The sequence below is a fragment of the Lasioglossum baleicum genome, chromosome 5, assembly GCF_051020765.1.
Source record: "Lasioglossum baleicum chromosome 5, iyLasBale1, whole genome shotgun sequence".
In the NCBI taxonomy this organism is placed as follows: Eukaryota; Metazoa; Arthropoda; class Insecta; order Hymenoptera; family Halictidae; genus Lasioglossum; species Lasioglossum baleicum.
Window position 1 is genome coordinate 7344335 of NC_134933.1, and position 14241 is coordinate 7358575.

At 34.6% G+C, this 14241-nt stretch overlaps 3 protein-coding genes across 12 annotated transcripts in view; 1 reads left to right on the forward strand and 2 right to left on the reverse strand.

Annotated features, from left to right (window-relative positions):
* Thw (chitin-binding domain protein thawb) overlaps window positions 1-1369 on the reverse strand; it is a 37190-nt gene extending 35821 nt beyond the window's left edge. The window contains exon 1 of the mRNA XM_076424382.1: window positions 1235-1369. The gene's annotated coding sequence lies outside the window, so the exon portion shown is untranslated. The remainder of the gene's footprint in view (window positions 1-1234) is intronic.
* Window positions 82-6830, reverse strand: Naus (cortactin binding protein N-terminal like nausicaa). The gene is made up of 7 exons (XM_076424391.1): window positions 6561-6830; window positions 5724-5825; window positions 5382-5612; window positions 4675-5296; window positions 4455-4550; window positions 4093-4202; window positions 82-1606 (listed from the first exon to the last, which is right to left on the reverse strand). Exons 1-7 carry the CDS (start codon window positions 6828-6830, stop codon window positions 1208-1210), a joined length of 1830 nt encoding a protein of 609 aa, XP_076280506.1. The 3' UTR covers window positions 82-1207.
* LOC143209102 (chitin synthase chs-2) lies at window positions 6782-14114 on the forward strand. 10 transcript variants are annotated; one of them, XM_076424371.1, is made up of 19 exons: window positions 7301-7883; window positions 8012-8250; window positions 8332-8922; window positions 9007-9360; window positions 9441-9868; window positions 9944-10187; window positions 10248-10522; window positions 10598-10808; window positions 10870-11117; window positions 11209-11401; window positions 11480-11634; window positions 11738-12037; window positions 12104-12291; window positions 12370-12688; window positions 12766-12942; window positions 13021-13179; window positions 13261-13495; window positions 13568-13795; window positions 13973-14113. In XM_076424371.1, exons 1-18 carry the CDS (start codon window positions 7720-7722, stop codon window positions 13792-13794), a joined length of 4707 nt encoding a protein of 1568 aa, XP_076280486.1. In that variant the 5' UTR covers window positions 7301-7719; the 3' UTR covers window position 13795; window positions 13973-14113. The 10 variants fall into 10 exon arrangements, with proteins under 10 accessions (XP_076280488.1, XP_076280489.1, XP_076280486.1 ...); XM_076424372.1 differs by having other exon boundaries at window positions 8332-8628; window positions 8701-8922; window positions 13261-13795; XM_076424373.1 differs by lacking the exon at window positions 7301-7883 and adding an exon at window positions 6782-6917 and having other exon boundaries at window positions 13261-13795.
* Window positions 14115-14241: the final 127 nt, after the last annotated feature.

Genomic DNA, 14241 nt, shown 5'->3' on the forward strand with positions numbered 1-14241 from the left:
TACGCGTCAGTGTTAGTGGGAAGAGTGGGGCGGGCTCAGCGTAGTCCCGAGGCGAGGGGCACAGCGGTAAGGGGCCTGGCACGCGCGGAATATGGCAAGCCTGGTCCCAACACCCGTGTTTTGAACGGACTTCAGTAGTGTAGTGTAGAGTGTAGAGGCTATTTTTTTATGACTGCGTCTACCGCGCCGAGACTTCAATCGACGAGCCGAACATAGAGAACAGAACGAAATAGGATCGCGTGGCCGAAGCGTGTCGCCGTCGCCGGCACAGTTTAAAGGCCCGTGCGTCATTGTCATTACAGTGAAACACCAAAATCTTAGCTTCTTTATTTTCCATTATTTCTTTATGGAATTTTCACCAACATATTCGTGGCATTTTTCTAATGCAAAATGATACCAAACACGATATAATTTCAACTGTATTTAGTGGTTTAATCGACGATGAAAGTTTCGAACGCAACGAAGAAGAGCGTATGGGAAAGAAAGAGACGCGGACAGTCGACGTCGCCGGCACAGTTCAAAGGCCCGCGTTGTCGCTGACCTTCCTTGCTCCCGAAATTTTCACTGTCGATTAAACCACTAAATACAGTTGAAATTATATCGTGTTTGGTATCATTTTAATCAGAGAAATGCCAGGAATAAGCTAGTAAAAGTCCCATAAAACAATAATGAAAATTAAGAAGTTTGAGAATTCGATTCACTCGAGTCAATGTGTGGTGTTCACACCGATATAACCGAGCCGGGATCAATCATCGCCGCCCGACGGCGCGGCGCAGCGTTGGCCGGCAGTGGAGTGAGTATTCTTCGATTAGATAGGCGAGCCAGGACTTCGATCGAAGAATTATGTATTACGTGGAGAAGAATTGGAGAATCGCAGCAGGATGAATCCTCCGGTGCACGGGTCGGGTCTACAGGATCCAGAAAGAAGACTGGGATTCAGCAGTGGCAGTTCAAGTCAAGCGGAGGACCCAAGTTAGAAATAGAAGTTGCAAGAAAACTCTCGTAAACTTATTAACAAAAAAGAAAAATATCCCGGGGTCCCACGCGGCCGCTTAGTCCGCTCACCGTTAAACCCGCCACTGGGATTCAGGGTTAAATTGCTAGGACCCTGCGGGTACACGGTTGGAAGCGCTGTCTACCCGTGCACCAGAGGGTTGAAGAAACAGAAACACGACTGAATCGAAAAAGATGTAAAAACATGGCAGGGTTAGGAGACAGGTGCTGCGTTACTAACCTCTTCTTCGGAGGCTTGAGTAAAGGCCGCAAGTGGCTGTTGGGCTTGCGGCGGAGCGGCGGATGCACTAGCAGGATGCGCCACGGCTTGTTTAACCATTTTAACACCGTCCTGCGTCGCTTGCGCCGACTCAACCCTCCTAAGATAAGCAGCATCCTTTTTAGGTGGTACCACCGGTTTATTCGGCGGTACTGGAGGAGGAACTCCACGCGATATCGGTGGCTTTTTCGAGGACAGCATACCAGATGCTTGAACCGCCGAACCAGAGCCAACATGAAAACCAAGTTTGCCTGCAGTTTGCGTCGCCGGTATAAGTTTTACCGCGCCTCCCGGATTAACGGTAGCAGGTACAACCACACGTTTCTCTATAGCCTGAGGAATGAATACACACGAGAACCGATTTAGCCTCAGGGCTAGCCCTTTCATATCACCTCACTATATTAGAGTGCATGTAGCGATGGGTCTTCGTGCCATTCGAGTCTCAGCGGTTCTCAAAAAGCTTCAGCATTCGAACCTCTGAGCATTGAACCCCTCCCTCACAGACTCTTCTTTTCCTCTATTGGTTAAGAAAAGCCGAACTCGAACCGCTTGAACCACATACCCTACCTTCTCCACAGTTTTCAACCCTCGAACAGGCTGATTGTCGGCTGAGAATGTTACACAGTTGGATGACTATTGGAACAAGGAGGTTGCAACTCGAGTTTCTCGGCCGATTCGAGCTGACAATACTTGAAGACCCATCGCTAGGTACACGGGCAATGGATAAAAAATATAGCGGCACATCCCTCTACCTTTTTCACCATAAGCTTCTTAGTTTCTGTACACTATATTTTAATAATAAGTCAATATAATTTGATTGCACCACTATGTTTTCGATCCACTGGACATTTAGAGCTGGCATCTAGAAAAAAAACTAAAAGGAGGAATAATTACACCAAGACACCGATCGAAAGCAAAATAAAAAAAGAGAAAATAATAGGTGACTGAATTGTTTAGAGTAGTAGTATTTTCAATGAAGATCATATTGGTACCTAGGTAAAAGTATAATGTGATTCCTGGCAACAGTAAGTAAATCATAGATACCAGCATGAACTATTATTGTGTGTAACTTGGTAATGTTATTGTAATACGAAGCATTGAAAAATAATATAGGACCTATTCGGCGAAAGATATCGATAATAGAGTATTAGAGGAATTCAAGTCTTCTATTGTACAATAATCTACTTTCATTGTTAGGATAGTACATTATACGATTCGAGGAAAATAAAAGATATACAACCAAACCATGTAAAGTTAGCAGTAGCAAGTACAGGGTTGCAATTAGGAGGGCAAGCAGGGAGAATATGTAAATAAGGCTCAAAAGTGAGTTGCATACAGTTTTTTTAATTGAGGAAATAATCAATGTACATACTAAATAGTAATCTTATGTACAAAATAAGAACAGCATAATACAATTTAGATTTAAAATCTGCTCGTGTACTAACTTATATAAAATAATACAGTGTGGTATGGTCGGTATGAAGAAAATTTTACAAACAATGAAAACTCTATGTGTGTATGATGCAAACTAAAGAGATGCGTATTATGTAACCTATGTAATAGAAGAGAATCTAATTTCACCTCTAACTGTACACCGTTAAATTATTTGTTTCTATATGGTTCTCTATATTTTCATATTATAATAATAAAGTAATATTAAAACAAATATGTATTGAATCCAAGATGTCTACATATAACGCATCTACAAGATATATGTAATCGTTATACCTATGATGCAGTTTTTTCTTTCCTACGTCACTTTATATATATTTTACATTCTACTTTTCTATGTTGTATAAAAATGTAGAAAGTACGTATTGACTGTAATGTAAGTGTTATTCTAATGTATACATACATTTTCATTTTACCTAGTTCAATAATGGCACTCATTGTTTCTTTTGCATTATAACAATAAGTACGATCAATGACATACCCGTGTGTTAAAAGAAGAAATGAACCAGTTTTACCCCAAAGCAGTTTCTGTTTGTTACATTGTTGCGTTAAAACTAATAAGAAAAGTAAAAAATGCGCGATAATTGTGTTCTCTAAGAAAGATGACAGAACTTATTTGTAATTATCACTGTTATCATGCAATAATTATATAAATAATGAACATATTACATAGAACATCCAGCTTTCATAAATGATAAGACTAGAACATCTTATGCATATAAGACAATATCAAGTTGCATTATTCCTAATTATTTCTCAGTTGAAGCATTCTATTATTATAAATAATATATGTCATATAGTTTAAAATATTACTTGTATGATCATTTCTATGCATATATTATATGTATATTAAAGATATATAATATGGAAGTTTTATTTAGTTTACATACCCTTCCTGTATGTATTTCATTGATACATAGTAGCAAAATAAATTCTATTGTCGACTATAAAATAGTAATAAAATATTCATATTGATTTAGTCATTAGTATATCAATATAGTTATATTTTTTAAATATAATATAGTATATGATTCAGAATTTGTCAGTCAATCTTGTGTCTAATCAAGCATCTATATTTGGCTGAATCTTTTATATCTCATTTTATTTTGTAGATCTTCGTCAATTATTTGTATCATTTAAATCAGTTTACTATTATCTAGTTTAGAATATACGTATGTACTATTAGTCATGACATTATTTATAATGCATTTTCTAAAGATCTCATACAAGTTTGGTGCATAAAAAATAATTACAAATTAAAAATCAACATAAAATGTTGAAATAAAACATATACGACATTTTTATGTCATAAAATGTATGTATTCTCATATCAAAGTAGAATGAAAAGAAAAATGAAGGTAATTTACCTGTGTATCTGAAGAAGTTATAGTCTCCCCACTGGTAGATGTAATGTTGGACGCGTACGTGACCCCGCGTAATGCTTGTCCAGGAGTTACCGATCTAGCAATCCCAGTAGCTATAAGAAAATAGGTTTCGTGTAAATTGACTTTTATAGTACCTATACTAAAAATATAAAAATATTGTAAAAAAGTAACGCAATGAATATGTAATACAAATTTTGCATTCAACATGTAGTTGAATAAACCAGCATTGAATAACAGATTTTGGACATTAGCATGATTTTTATAAGGATATAATAAATAATAAAATATTTTAACTGTCTATATACATCCTATTTCAACTTTAGGGTAAGATGAGCTGTTCTTACTTGGACCGCTGACAGGAACACTAGATACCGTGGCAGTGGGCTGAACAACTTTGCTACTAACCATTGGCGTCCCAGTGCCCAATACTGTGCCTTTAACTGTACATAAAATATAATTTTAAAAGATCAATTATTATATTACTTTCTGTTCGTTATAATTATATCGAGCAGTAAAATTGAATTGTACTATCATCTTGTAGTATCTATATTATACGTTACATACTTGTTTGCGGAGCACTAGCAGGCCTAATCGTAGGTATGGCAACCGAGTTAACCGGTTTTGCTGGAGGAGGTGGCGGAGTCGTACCCACTCCTCTCGGAGAACCGCGTGCTTGAGATTCTTTCAACACATCCATTTCGTTTCTAAGTTTTTCTAATTCTAATTCAAGATCTTTCACCCTTTTCTCTTCTTTCGCTAAAGCTTGCCTATACTGTTGCCTTTCAATATCGAACTGTGCGAGTTGTTTCTCTAACTCCGCTTCCATTTGCAAGGATTTCTTACTTTCTTCTTCAAGTCCTTCGGCCATGGAATCTATTCGCACTTTTTCCTCGCTTAGTATCTGTGCCAAATCCTCTGATCTCTTTCTTTCCTCTATATATTTCATGATTATCTTTTTACGTTCAGCCAATAGAAGAAGTACTATTTGCTTTTGTCGTGTTTTCTCTTCCTCTTGAGCATCGTTTGCTTTCTTTAAATCTAGTTCCAGTCTTTTTTTTTCTTGCTTTTCTAATTCTAATTCTTTCTTCAATCGTGTCCTCTCTTTTTCAAGTCCATATGTAATATCGTCACCTTGGGCAGTATCATGCTCGTGTTTCCGTTTCTCTTCTTCTAATTCCTTAATTACCTAAAATGAAGTAAATAGAGATTGCACGGGGAAAACATTGTTCGTAACATAAAAAACCATTATATATCTGAAACGAATAACATACTGCTCTGTGTCTAAGCTCGGCATCTTTAAGAATTTTGGTCATCCTAGACTTCATACGTCTTTGTTGTTGAACAAGCGCTTCTAAACTAGCAACTTGTTGATGTATTTGATTTGATTCGTGTCCCATTAATCCTATGTCTCCTATTAACCCCATATCCCGAATAAGCGCAGCATGCGGATCTGTGCTTTTACTCATATATTGAGTATGTAATAGATGTTTCAATTTTTCTGACTAAAATTTAACAAAAATATTAGTTGCATTCTTAACGAGGTTCTATATTATTTTCAATTATTTTAATTGTTTGCAAGATCCTCGTTGATCGATTATACAAAATAACTTTACCTTTAATACTGCTATTACAATATCCCTTGCCTGTAACTCTCCTTCGAGATGTCCTAACAATTTCAATAAATCGCTTTTGCTCAGGTCCATTTTTGGATTACGCTACAAGAAAGATCGAAGAAATTACTACCGAGAAAATTGCGACTTAATATATAGAGCGGCATATAATATGTGGACAATAAGTTGATAGATGGTTTTGATGGAGCAAGAGAATAAACAAATATTGTAATACATCCTAGTTGATTTTGTCTTTGAGTTGTAGCAAGTTTTGTAACGCTATGCGCTTAGCTTTTCCTTTGTGAAAATACTTTGCAAAAGAATTAATTAAGAACAATTTTTGACGAAGGTAAACGGATAGAATTCATTCTTGTTTTTTTTCAAAATTGAACACAGCGAATGGGACACTCTCTATATATTAAATATAGAAGTTAAATCAGGCTTTGGAATATACTTGAACAACGAATGCGTAGTCCGACTTAAAAGCGTTGTAAGTAGAGTACGGATCTTTATGCAAAATAAAATTTGTCAGCATCGATTGCAAGAAATAGAATCCAAATTATTTCCTCTCTTAATAATTTTAATAGATGGGAAATCATATATTGACATGTTCAGTTTTCAAAATTTTCCTACAATTTTGAATTTCTCAATTTTCCTATAAATGCATAGAGATCCGCGGTCTAGTTGTAAGTAATAAGTAGACTGTGGATCTTTATGCAAAATAAAAATATTAAGAAAGAACATAAATTTATATTTTACTCCAGTTTGTTGCAATTCAGGTACAAAATTTGTATTTTGCATAAAGATCCGCAGTCTAAATAGTAATAAGAAAGCACGTACTTTCAACGTATTTAAAGAATTTTTGTCGAGTGCTTCTACATTGTTGGGTTGCAGAGTTTGTTGATGCTGTTGCTGTTGCATCGGGGACGGGGACGGTGACGGCGACAAAGACGGTGACGAATTTTGTTCGTAAGGTTGCGAGGATGGTGTAGAGGCGAGCGACTGCATCTTCGTAGTGCAGACCGAGGTGGTCGTCGTCGGTCCGGATGATCCATTCGCCGGTGAAATAGTTGAACTCACGGTCGTAGCATTTTGACTTTGCGATGCCATTTTTGAAAAAAACGAATTACCGAGGAGGATCTACCCCTGAAGAATATGAACACTCTCAGGGGCAGAATACTTTGAAGGTACTCGAATGTAAGTATTCCGCAGTTAAACCCGTTTCAACCTTCGGTATTAATACTTTCATTTGAACAAGGAAGGCTCCGGCCTCAAGAGCCATCAACCTAACCCAGACCTAACTCAGAGCCAACTTTCAGGACGCTCCACATCGCTTCACGACTCCCGTATCCCTTTACGAACTTACTTTAAACGATGCCGAACAACTTAATCCGACATTTAACTTTATAAGCGATTATTGATAAATCAATTACAAAACGTAATTCACAGACAGAAACCTATATCTCGTGAAAGGTGCTACACACGAGATCATTCATTATCGATTATTTGTTATCGAATAACACGATTCAGAAATTCGACTTCGACCTCGAATAGCGGTAAATTTGAAATATCTGCGCAGAACAAATCGTTCTACCTGTATATGTTGCGCAGACCAAATCGTTCTACCCAGTTCTAACTGTATGAATTATTTATTATTTTCTTTCGAATTTTCTACAGATCTTCTATCTTTTTTTGTGCGATTCATTTTTAACATTTCTTGTCAACATGTATTTTTAAATATATCATAATGTGTTTACTGTTTACCAATGTTTACGATGCTTGAAAATATGTTTCTTGCTTCATTTTCTTTTGATAAGTTTGGGGATAATAAAAAGCATTTTGAGATACATTGATAAAGAACTTTTTATCTGTTAGAAATGTACGATCTCCTATTTCCTCATTTCCGTGTGGTCATCGATAACAATGAACTACTTTTGACGAATTTGGAATCTTATCAGTTTATCGATACACATATGTCGATGAAAATTTCGGCAGTAAAATGAATCACCGCGTGAGCGGTGAAACACCTGTGGAGAATTTAACTCTCACTATGCCAAATTTCGAAGAATCAAATAATTTAAATTCGTCGCTATTCGTCGATTTCGAAAATTACGAGGACGATTTTTCTGAATCCAAAAATGGACACACAATTTCTGAACAATCGTAAGGACATTTAAGGACTAATTATTATGAAATTTGTATTAAAGAGTCACATTTTATTCATATTAATACTTCTAATATGTTACAATTTAAATTTGCACTTATTTATAATTTGTATTGCTTGATTTTAGGGTCAAACAAAATGTTTTACCATGGGATACATTTAAAAAAGTCCCAACAAAAAAAGAAAGCGCATCGATGCAAAATAATGAATGGTTGAGTTTTGTTATGCGTATTATTAAATTTCTCATGTACAGTATCATTTTCATCATTATCCTTAGCTGTAGCTTAATTGCCAAATGTGCAGTCCTTTTTGCAGTTTCACAACTCGACGAAGAACATACTACGCAACTGTGCGATTATTATTCAGGTATTTTTTAAACGTTATTTGTAGATGAGTGATGTTTATAAGTATCAGTTTTCTATTTTAAAATGATTATGACTGCTGCAGATTTTAAGGAAGATTTGAATGCAAAAATTTCCAGAGAGGGTAGGACAATCTGGACATGGTGCATCATATTTATGTTCCTCGTACCGGAATGTTTCAGCATTTTACAGTCTATATGGTATTCTATTTTCAAAAAAAATGAGAAGATGCCCAAGACACAAAATCTAGCAATATTTCTTGCATTGGAAACTCTTCATCCAATTGGTTTCGCACTGTTACTCTTCTACAGTCTTCCAAGGATTAACTCTATAGAAGCTGCAGCAATATGTAGTTGTATGTCTTTCGTACCTGTTCTAATAAGTAAGTCAAAACGTTCTTCATATTCTAGTAATTTATATTACAATTTTAAAATGCACACGTCTTGTATTACAGATTTACTCTCCCAAAATCAGAAGTATACAGGAACATCTAAAATGTTCATATTAGTTATATCGTGCAATATTTTAGCATTACTTGCCCAAGGATCTGGATTGGTGTTACCTTTTTTTATACATCGTAATACGAATGGTACTCCGACGTGGGTTCTTCCTGTATCGCTTTTATTATCTTCTTGTCGTTGGTGGCTCAACTATGTTTCCGATCATAGTTATTGCGGTAAACAAAAAGAAACATTTTTTTATGTGATCTATTTATTATTCGTATACCAAGATTGTTAACTATCTATTGTTTCGCGAACAGGTCTCATAAAGTTTTTAGCAGCAGTAAGAACAGATCTAGAAAATAGCCGTCATTTGTTACAAGGATACATAGCATTTTGGAGATGTTTGATATTCATTTCTAGTGCCCTCGTGATTTCAATTTTTAAAGGAATTCAGTTTCGAGAATTTTTCAAATTTCTAGGAATGAGTCAATACAATGTGGAATTAGCATTTTCAAATTCTTCTTTCGTTGGAAATACGCTGAACACAGTATTCTACTTTGGAGACAACGAATTTCAGCAAGAAGATCCTTACACTCTCACTGTAAATGCATTGGCACCTTTATATACTTTTTTAATTCAAACTTTCTGTGGATTCCTCGTATATAGAGTAGGTGAGTACAAGATTTTACAATAATTATATATAATACAACAATTCATCAACAGTATCTAATTGTTCTCAATATTATTATAGCAATATTTGCATATAAAACACAGATGCACAAGTTTGGTGTTGCTCTTCCGATAAGTTTAGTTACACCAGGGACGACATTATTAATAATAATGTTTTGTATAGTAAGAAATGGAGATTCATGTGTGTTTCGTGATTTCCTATCGGATTATCTATTTTTTAAAGAACCCATGTCGTATAACGACATAAAAGATTTTATCCTAAGCTGGCACATATGGTGCTGGATAATATGGTGGTTATCTCAAATTTGGATTTCGCTACAATTATGGTTCAATCAAAAAGAGAAACTTGCTCCTGTGGAAAAAATTTTCTATAATTCAACGTACGATTCTCTTATGATCGATCAGTTTATAGGATTAAATAAGAGAAAGTATCAAATTTATGATGCCGTTAAGAACGAAGAGCATTTCGATTTGACTATGCAATTCAAGGTATTCGTTTCGCTCTTCTTCGATAAATCAAACCTTTTATAATCTTGATGTATTTAGAATAGAAGATGATTTCAGGCTGACCATATACAAGAAATGGAAAGATCAAGTAATTCTGACTCAGGTTTTTCAGAAGAAAATACTAACAAGAAAAATGCCTGCGCCACTCAAATTTATGCATGCGTTACTATGTGGCACGAAAATAAAGAAGAAATGATGGCACTGATTGGAAGTATATTACGACTAGATACAGATCAGTGCGCCATGAGAGTTACTCAAAAATATTATAAAATTTTTATCAAAGACTACTATGAATTAGATAGTAAGTATTAAATTAATGATTAACATGATTTAAATGAAAGTAATTTAATCGTTATTTCAGCACACATATGTTTCGACGACGCATTTTGCTGTATGCACGGTTGTATCGGACCCTGTAATCACTTGGAACATGAAACACAAATAAACAAGTATGTGACAACATTTTTGGAAACTATGGAAGAAGCTGTGAAAAATCTTGGCATGTGTCCGATATCGCCAACCAAATATCCAACACCCTATGGCGGTCAACTAATCTGGACTTTACCTGGAAAGACACGTTTAACGGTACACCTTAAAGATAAAAATAGAATACGACACAGAAAAAGATGGAGCCAGGTATTTTAACATCATTAACTATTCGATGAAACTCTTATCGATGTTTAAACTATTGACGTCTAACGTTTGACACAGGTCATGTATATGTATTACCTTCTTGGCTATCGCTTGATGGACCCATCGATCGATGTTGATCGTAAAGAATTAATAACAGAAAATACTTACATTCTAACACTAGACGGTGATGTTGATTTTCGACCGGTAACTGTCAAGGCATTAATCGACTTAATGAAGAAAGATAAGACATTGGGTGCAGCCTGTGGACGAATTCACCCAGTTGGACAAGGTATTTTTTGCAACTAATAGTTATTATGTACATTGAAATAAAATGAAACATTTTTGCACAGGTCCAATGATTTGGTTTCAAAAATTTGAATACGCCATAGGGCATTGGCTTCAAAAATCAACAGAACATACTACAGGTTCAGTTCTCTGTAGTCCTGGTTGTTTTTCTCTTTTCAGAGCGAAAGCTTTAATGCAACGTAACGTCATAGCAAAGTATGCGACTAGATCGACCGAGCCCAAGCATTATATTCAGTACGATCAAGGAGAAGATCGATGGCTTTGCACGTTGCTTTTGCAAGCAGGTTGTAGGGTAAAATTTGCATTATATATTATGAAAATTTTTTTATCATGAATTTACATGAAATTTTAATTATGAATCTTTTATTATTTCATTGCCTTAGGTAGACTATTGTGCAGCTGGAGATGCTTATACACATGCTCCGGAAACATTTAAAGAGTTTTATAGTCAACGTCGACGATGGATCCCATCCACTATGGCTAACATATTTGACTTATTAAATACATCGAAAGAAACCAGAAAATTGAATAGTAATATCTCTTGGCTCTATGTTGTATATCAATGGATATTGACAGGTAGGTTCCTAAAAATAATTAATAAGAAATAAAAGCTAATATATAAATTATATTTAAACGCTAAGCATAATTTTATAGGTAGCACTATTATCGGACCATCTTTTATTTATTTAATGATGGCTGGTGCATTTGTCACCTCTTTCCATATAGACAACTGGACAAGTTTTTCGTTGAATCTGATTCCGATAATTGTTTTTCTAATCGTTTGTTTCTTCTGTGAAGATCGTATACAGGTAATCGGTTGAATCACTACGCATATTAATGTGCAACATAGATTCAACTAGTTTAACAAAGATTATAAAGCGCACAATTCAACTACATGATCATGTTTTACAGCTTATCGTGGCCGAGATTATTACTATTCTATATAGTTTAGTAATGATAGTTGTATTAGTTGGAATACTACTAGAAGTAGCAGCGGAAGGAAGCTTTGCACCCAACACCCTTCTCTTCTTTATTGTGATTAGCCACTTTGTGCTAACAGGTTTTATGCATCCGCATGAAATTTCATGCCTGAATTCTGGAATCATTTATTATATTACGGTACCATCGATGTATATGTTGCTTATTATTTATTCTATTTTCAATATACACAATGTTACGTGGGGTACTAGAGAATCCAAGCAACAGATAAAGGTACATTTTTATAAAACAACATTTAATTTATTAAATGGTTTATTAATTATAATTTTACTATTACAGTCGTCGGAGGAAACTAATGATTCGCAACTCAGACAAAACGACAAATTTCGAAATAATTGGACAAAACCGTTTGTCAATTCTTTCAAATATGATTTCTGTAGAAACAATTCAAAAAAACAAGAGGAATATTTACAATCTATTTACAATGCAATAAATGAAATTAATATTCGTTTAGAGAAAATAGAAAGGTAATTCATACAATTTTAGTTTTTCATTTTTATAAATAAATTAATGATGTAATTTGTTAATCTTAAATTGGTATATAGTAATCATAGGATCGGCAATATATCAAAAGATAATGCAGAAGTAAGCAGCGACAATGAAACTAGTACGCACGACGATAAAAATGATCACGCTATCAAAGATGAATTATATGCGAACGCAGATTTGGAAAGTACAAATTCGATACAATCGTATAATTCTGTTTATAACGAACACACCAATTATTTAATAAGTCCTCGTTGGCTTCAAAGTAAGCACATGGAACATGGAAATGTAGATTTTCTATCTATATCAGAAGAAGAATTTTGGAAACAATTGATCGCAAAATATTTACATCCTATCGAAAATAATGTAGACGAACAAGTATGATTCCTTAAAAACTTAATTATAGGATAAGAAAATGAGCAATTATAGTTTTGAAAATATCAAATTTCTTTCAGAAAAAGATTGCGAAGGGATTGATAAATATACGAAACGAGTGCCTTCTGAAATTCTTCACTTTGAATACTTTGTTCGTAGTGGCAATTTTTTTGTTACAAATTAACAAGGACGTTTTACACTTTCAATGGCCTTTTTCTGTTAAATACAATATAACTTTCGACGATGTCAGAGAGGAAGTAAGGCTTTAGTTTTTTAATTAGCATTCTAATTTGTAACATGATAAAAATTAATTATAATTTAACGCTACTTTTCAGATGCACATAAAAAGGACATATATGCATCTAGAACCGATAGGATGTCTCTTCATAATTGCATTTGTTATCATCTTATTTATTCAATTTTTAGCAATGCTGGTTCATAGATTCGATACGTTTACACACATTATCGCCAATGTTAAATTAAACTGTGGCAAAGTAATATACTTTTACGTTTACTATTCTGTAATTCCGTACCTTAGATTATAATCGTTTCATAGATTAAATTTTATTTTTCAGAAAAAAGATCTATCGGATGATTCGATCGCTACTAAACATATAGGAGATATAGTAGACGGACTCCAAAATGCAGTAGAAAATGAAACAATACATACTATGGCAAATACTAGAATGTCATATTCAGGAACGCAGAGAACTGTACAAGAATTGATGGAAGATGTTCAAAATCCTCCAGAGATGTCTCGTAATTTTGAAGTTCTTTTCCAAAGACAATTAAAACAATCTGCCGAATCTGGTATTAACTTTGAATTATTATATTTTATCATATTTCAGACGTTTTGTTTCATTTATAATACTATTATCTTAGGTTTGTCTAAAGTAATATCTTCGAATGTACCAAAAGATGTGATAGAAGCGTTTGAAAAACGTCGTTCTAGAATTGTAAGAGGACAGAGGAAAAGATTCGCTCGAAATACTACAACCGATAACAGTGAAAATGATGAAAGACCAAATTGTGATATAAAAGACATAGATAAAGCACTAGGAAATCATGATTATGATAATCCAGCCTATCTGAACGATAAAGAAGATTAATGTTCGTGTACTACATGTTTATTTTTAAACTCTTATATAAATTTTAAAACATGTAAAATAAGTGACTAAGTCTTCTTACGTATTCAGACATTTAACTTTATTATTATTTTAAAAATCTGACATATAAAAGTATACTTAACCTTCTTTCACTTCATGTTTCTTTCTGTATCACTTTCAGACTTTCAGTTGCTTTCAAACTTTCTACCTTATCGGTCGGAACTAATATCAGACGCTAATCCGGTAACGAACCGCAACCGCAAGCGCAAGTCTGTAACGTCACCGATCTCGTCGGTGGTTTCGTGTCGCACGATCTGCAATACCGACTCTACCCAAATAGAACAACCAACTGGTGAACTAGATTACAGCATACACCAGAGAGGATATCTCTGCACACACAACATTATAACTCTTGAAACGGGAATATTAGTGAGAATCATAAAAATGACT

Coding starts and splice junctions, on each gene's coding strand:
- Naus (XM_076424391.1), bottom strand. CDS start 6,830: ATGGCATCGCAAAGTCAAAATGCTACGACCGTGAGTTCAACTATTTCA. Junction 5,297..5,381: donor CCGAGCTTAGACACAGAGCA/GTATGTTATTCG, acceptor ACTTCATTTTAG/GTAATTAAGGAATTAGAAGA. Junction 4,551..4,674: donor TGCTAGTGCTCCGCAAACAA/GTATGTAACGTA, acceptor TTTTATGTACAG/TTAAAGGCACAGTATTGGGC.
- LOC143209102 (XM_076424369.1), top strand. CDS start 7,720: ATGAATCACCGCGTGAGCGGTGAAACACCTGTGGAGAATTTAACTCTC. Junction 9,361..9,440: donor ATTCCTCGTATATAGAGTAG/GTGAGTACAAGA, acceptor ATATTATTATAG/CAATATTTGCATATAAAACA. Junction 13,180..13,260: donor TTAAATTAAACTGTGGCAAA/GTAATATACTTT, acceptor TTTATTTTTCAG/AAAAAAGATCTATCGGATGA.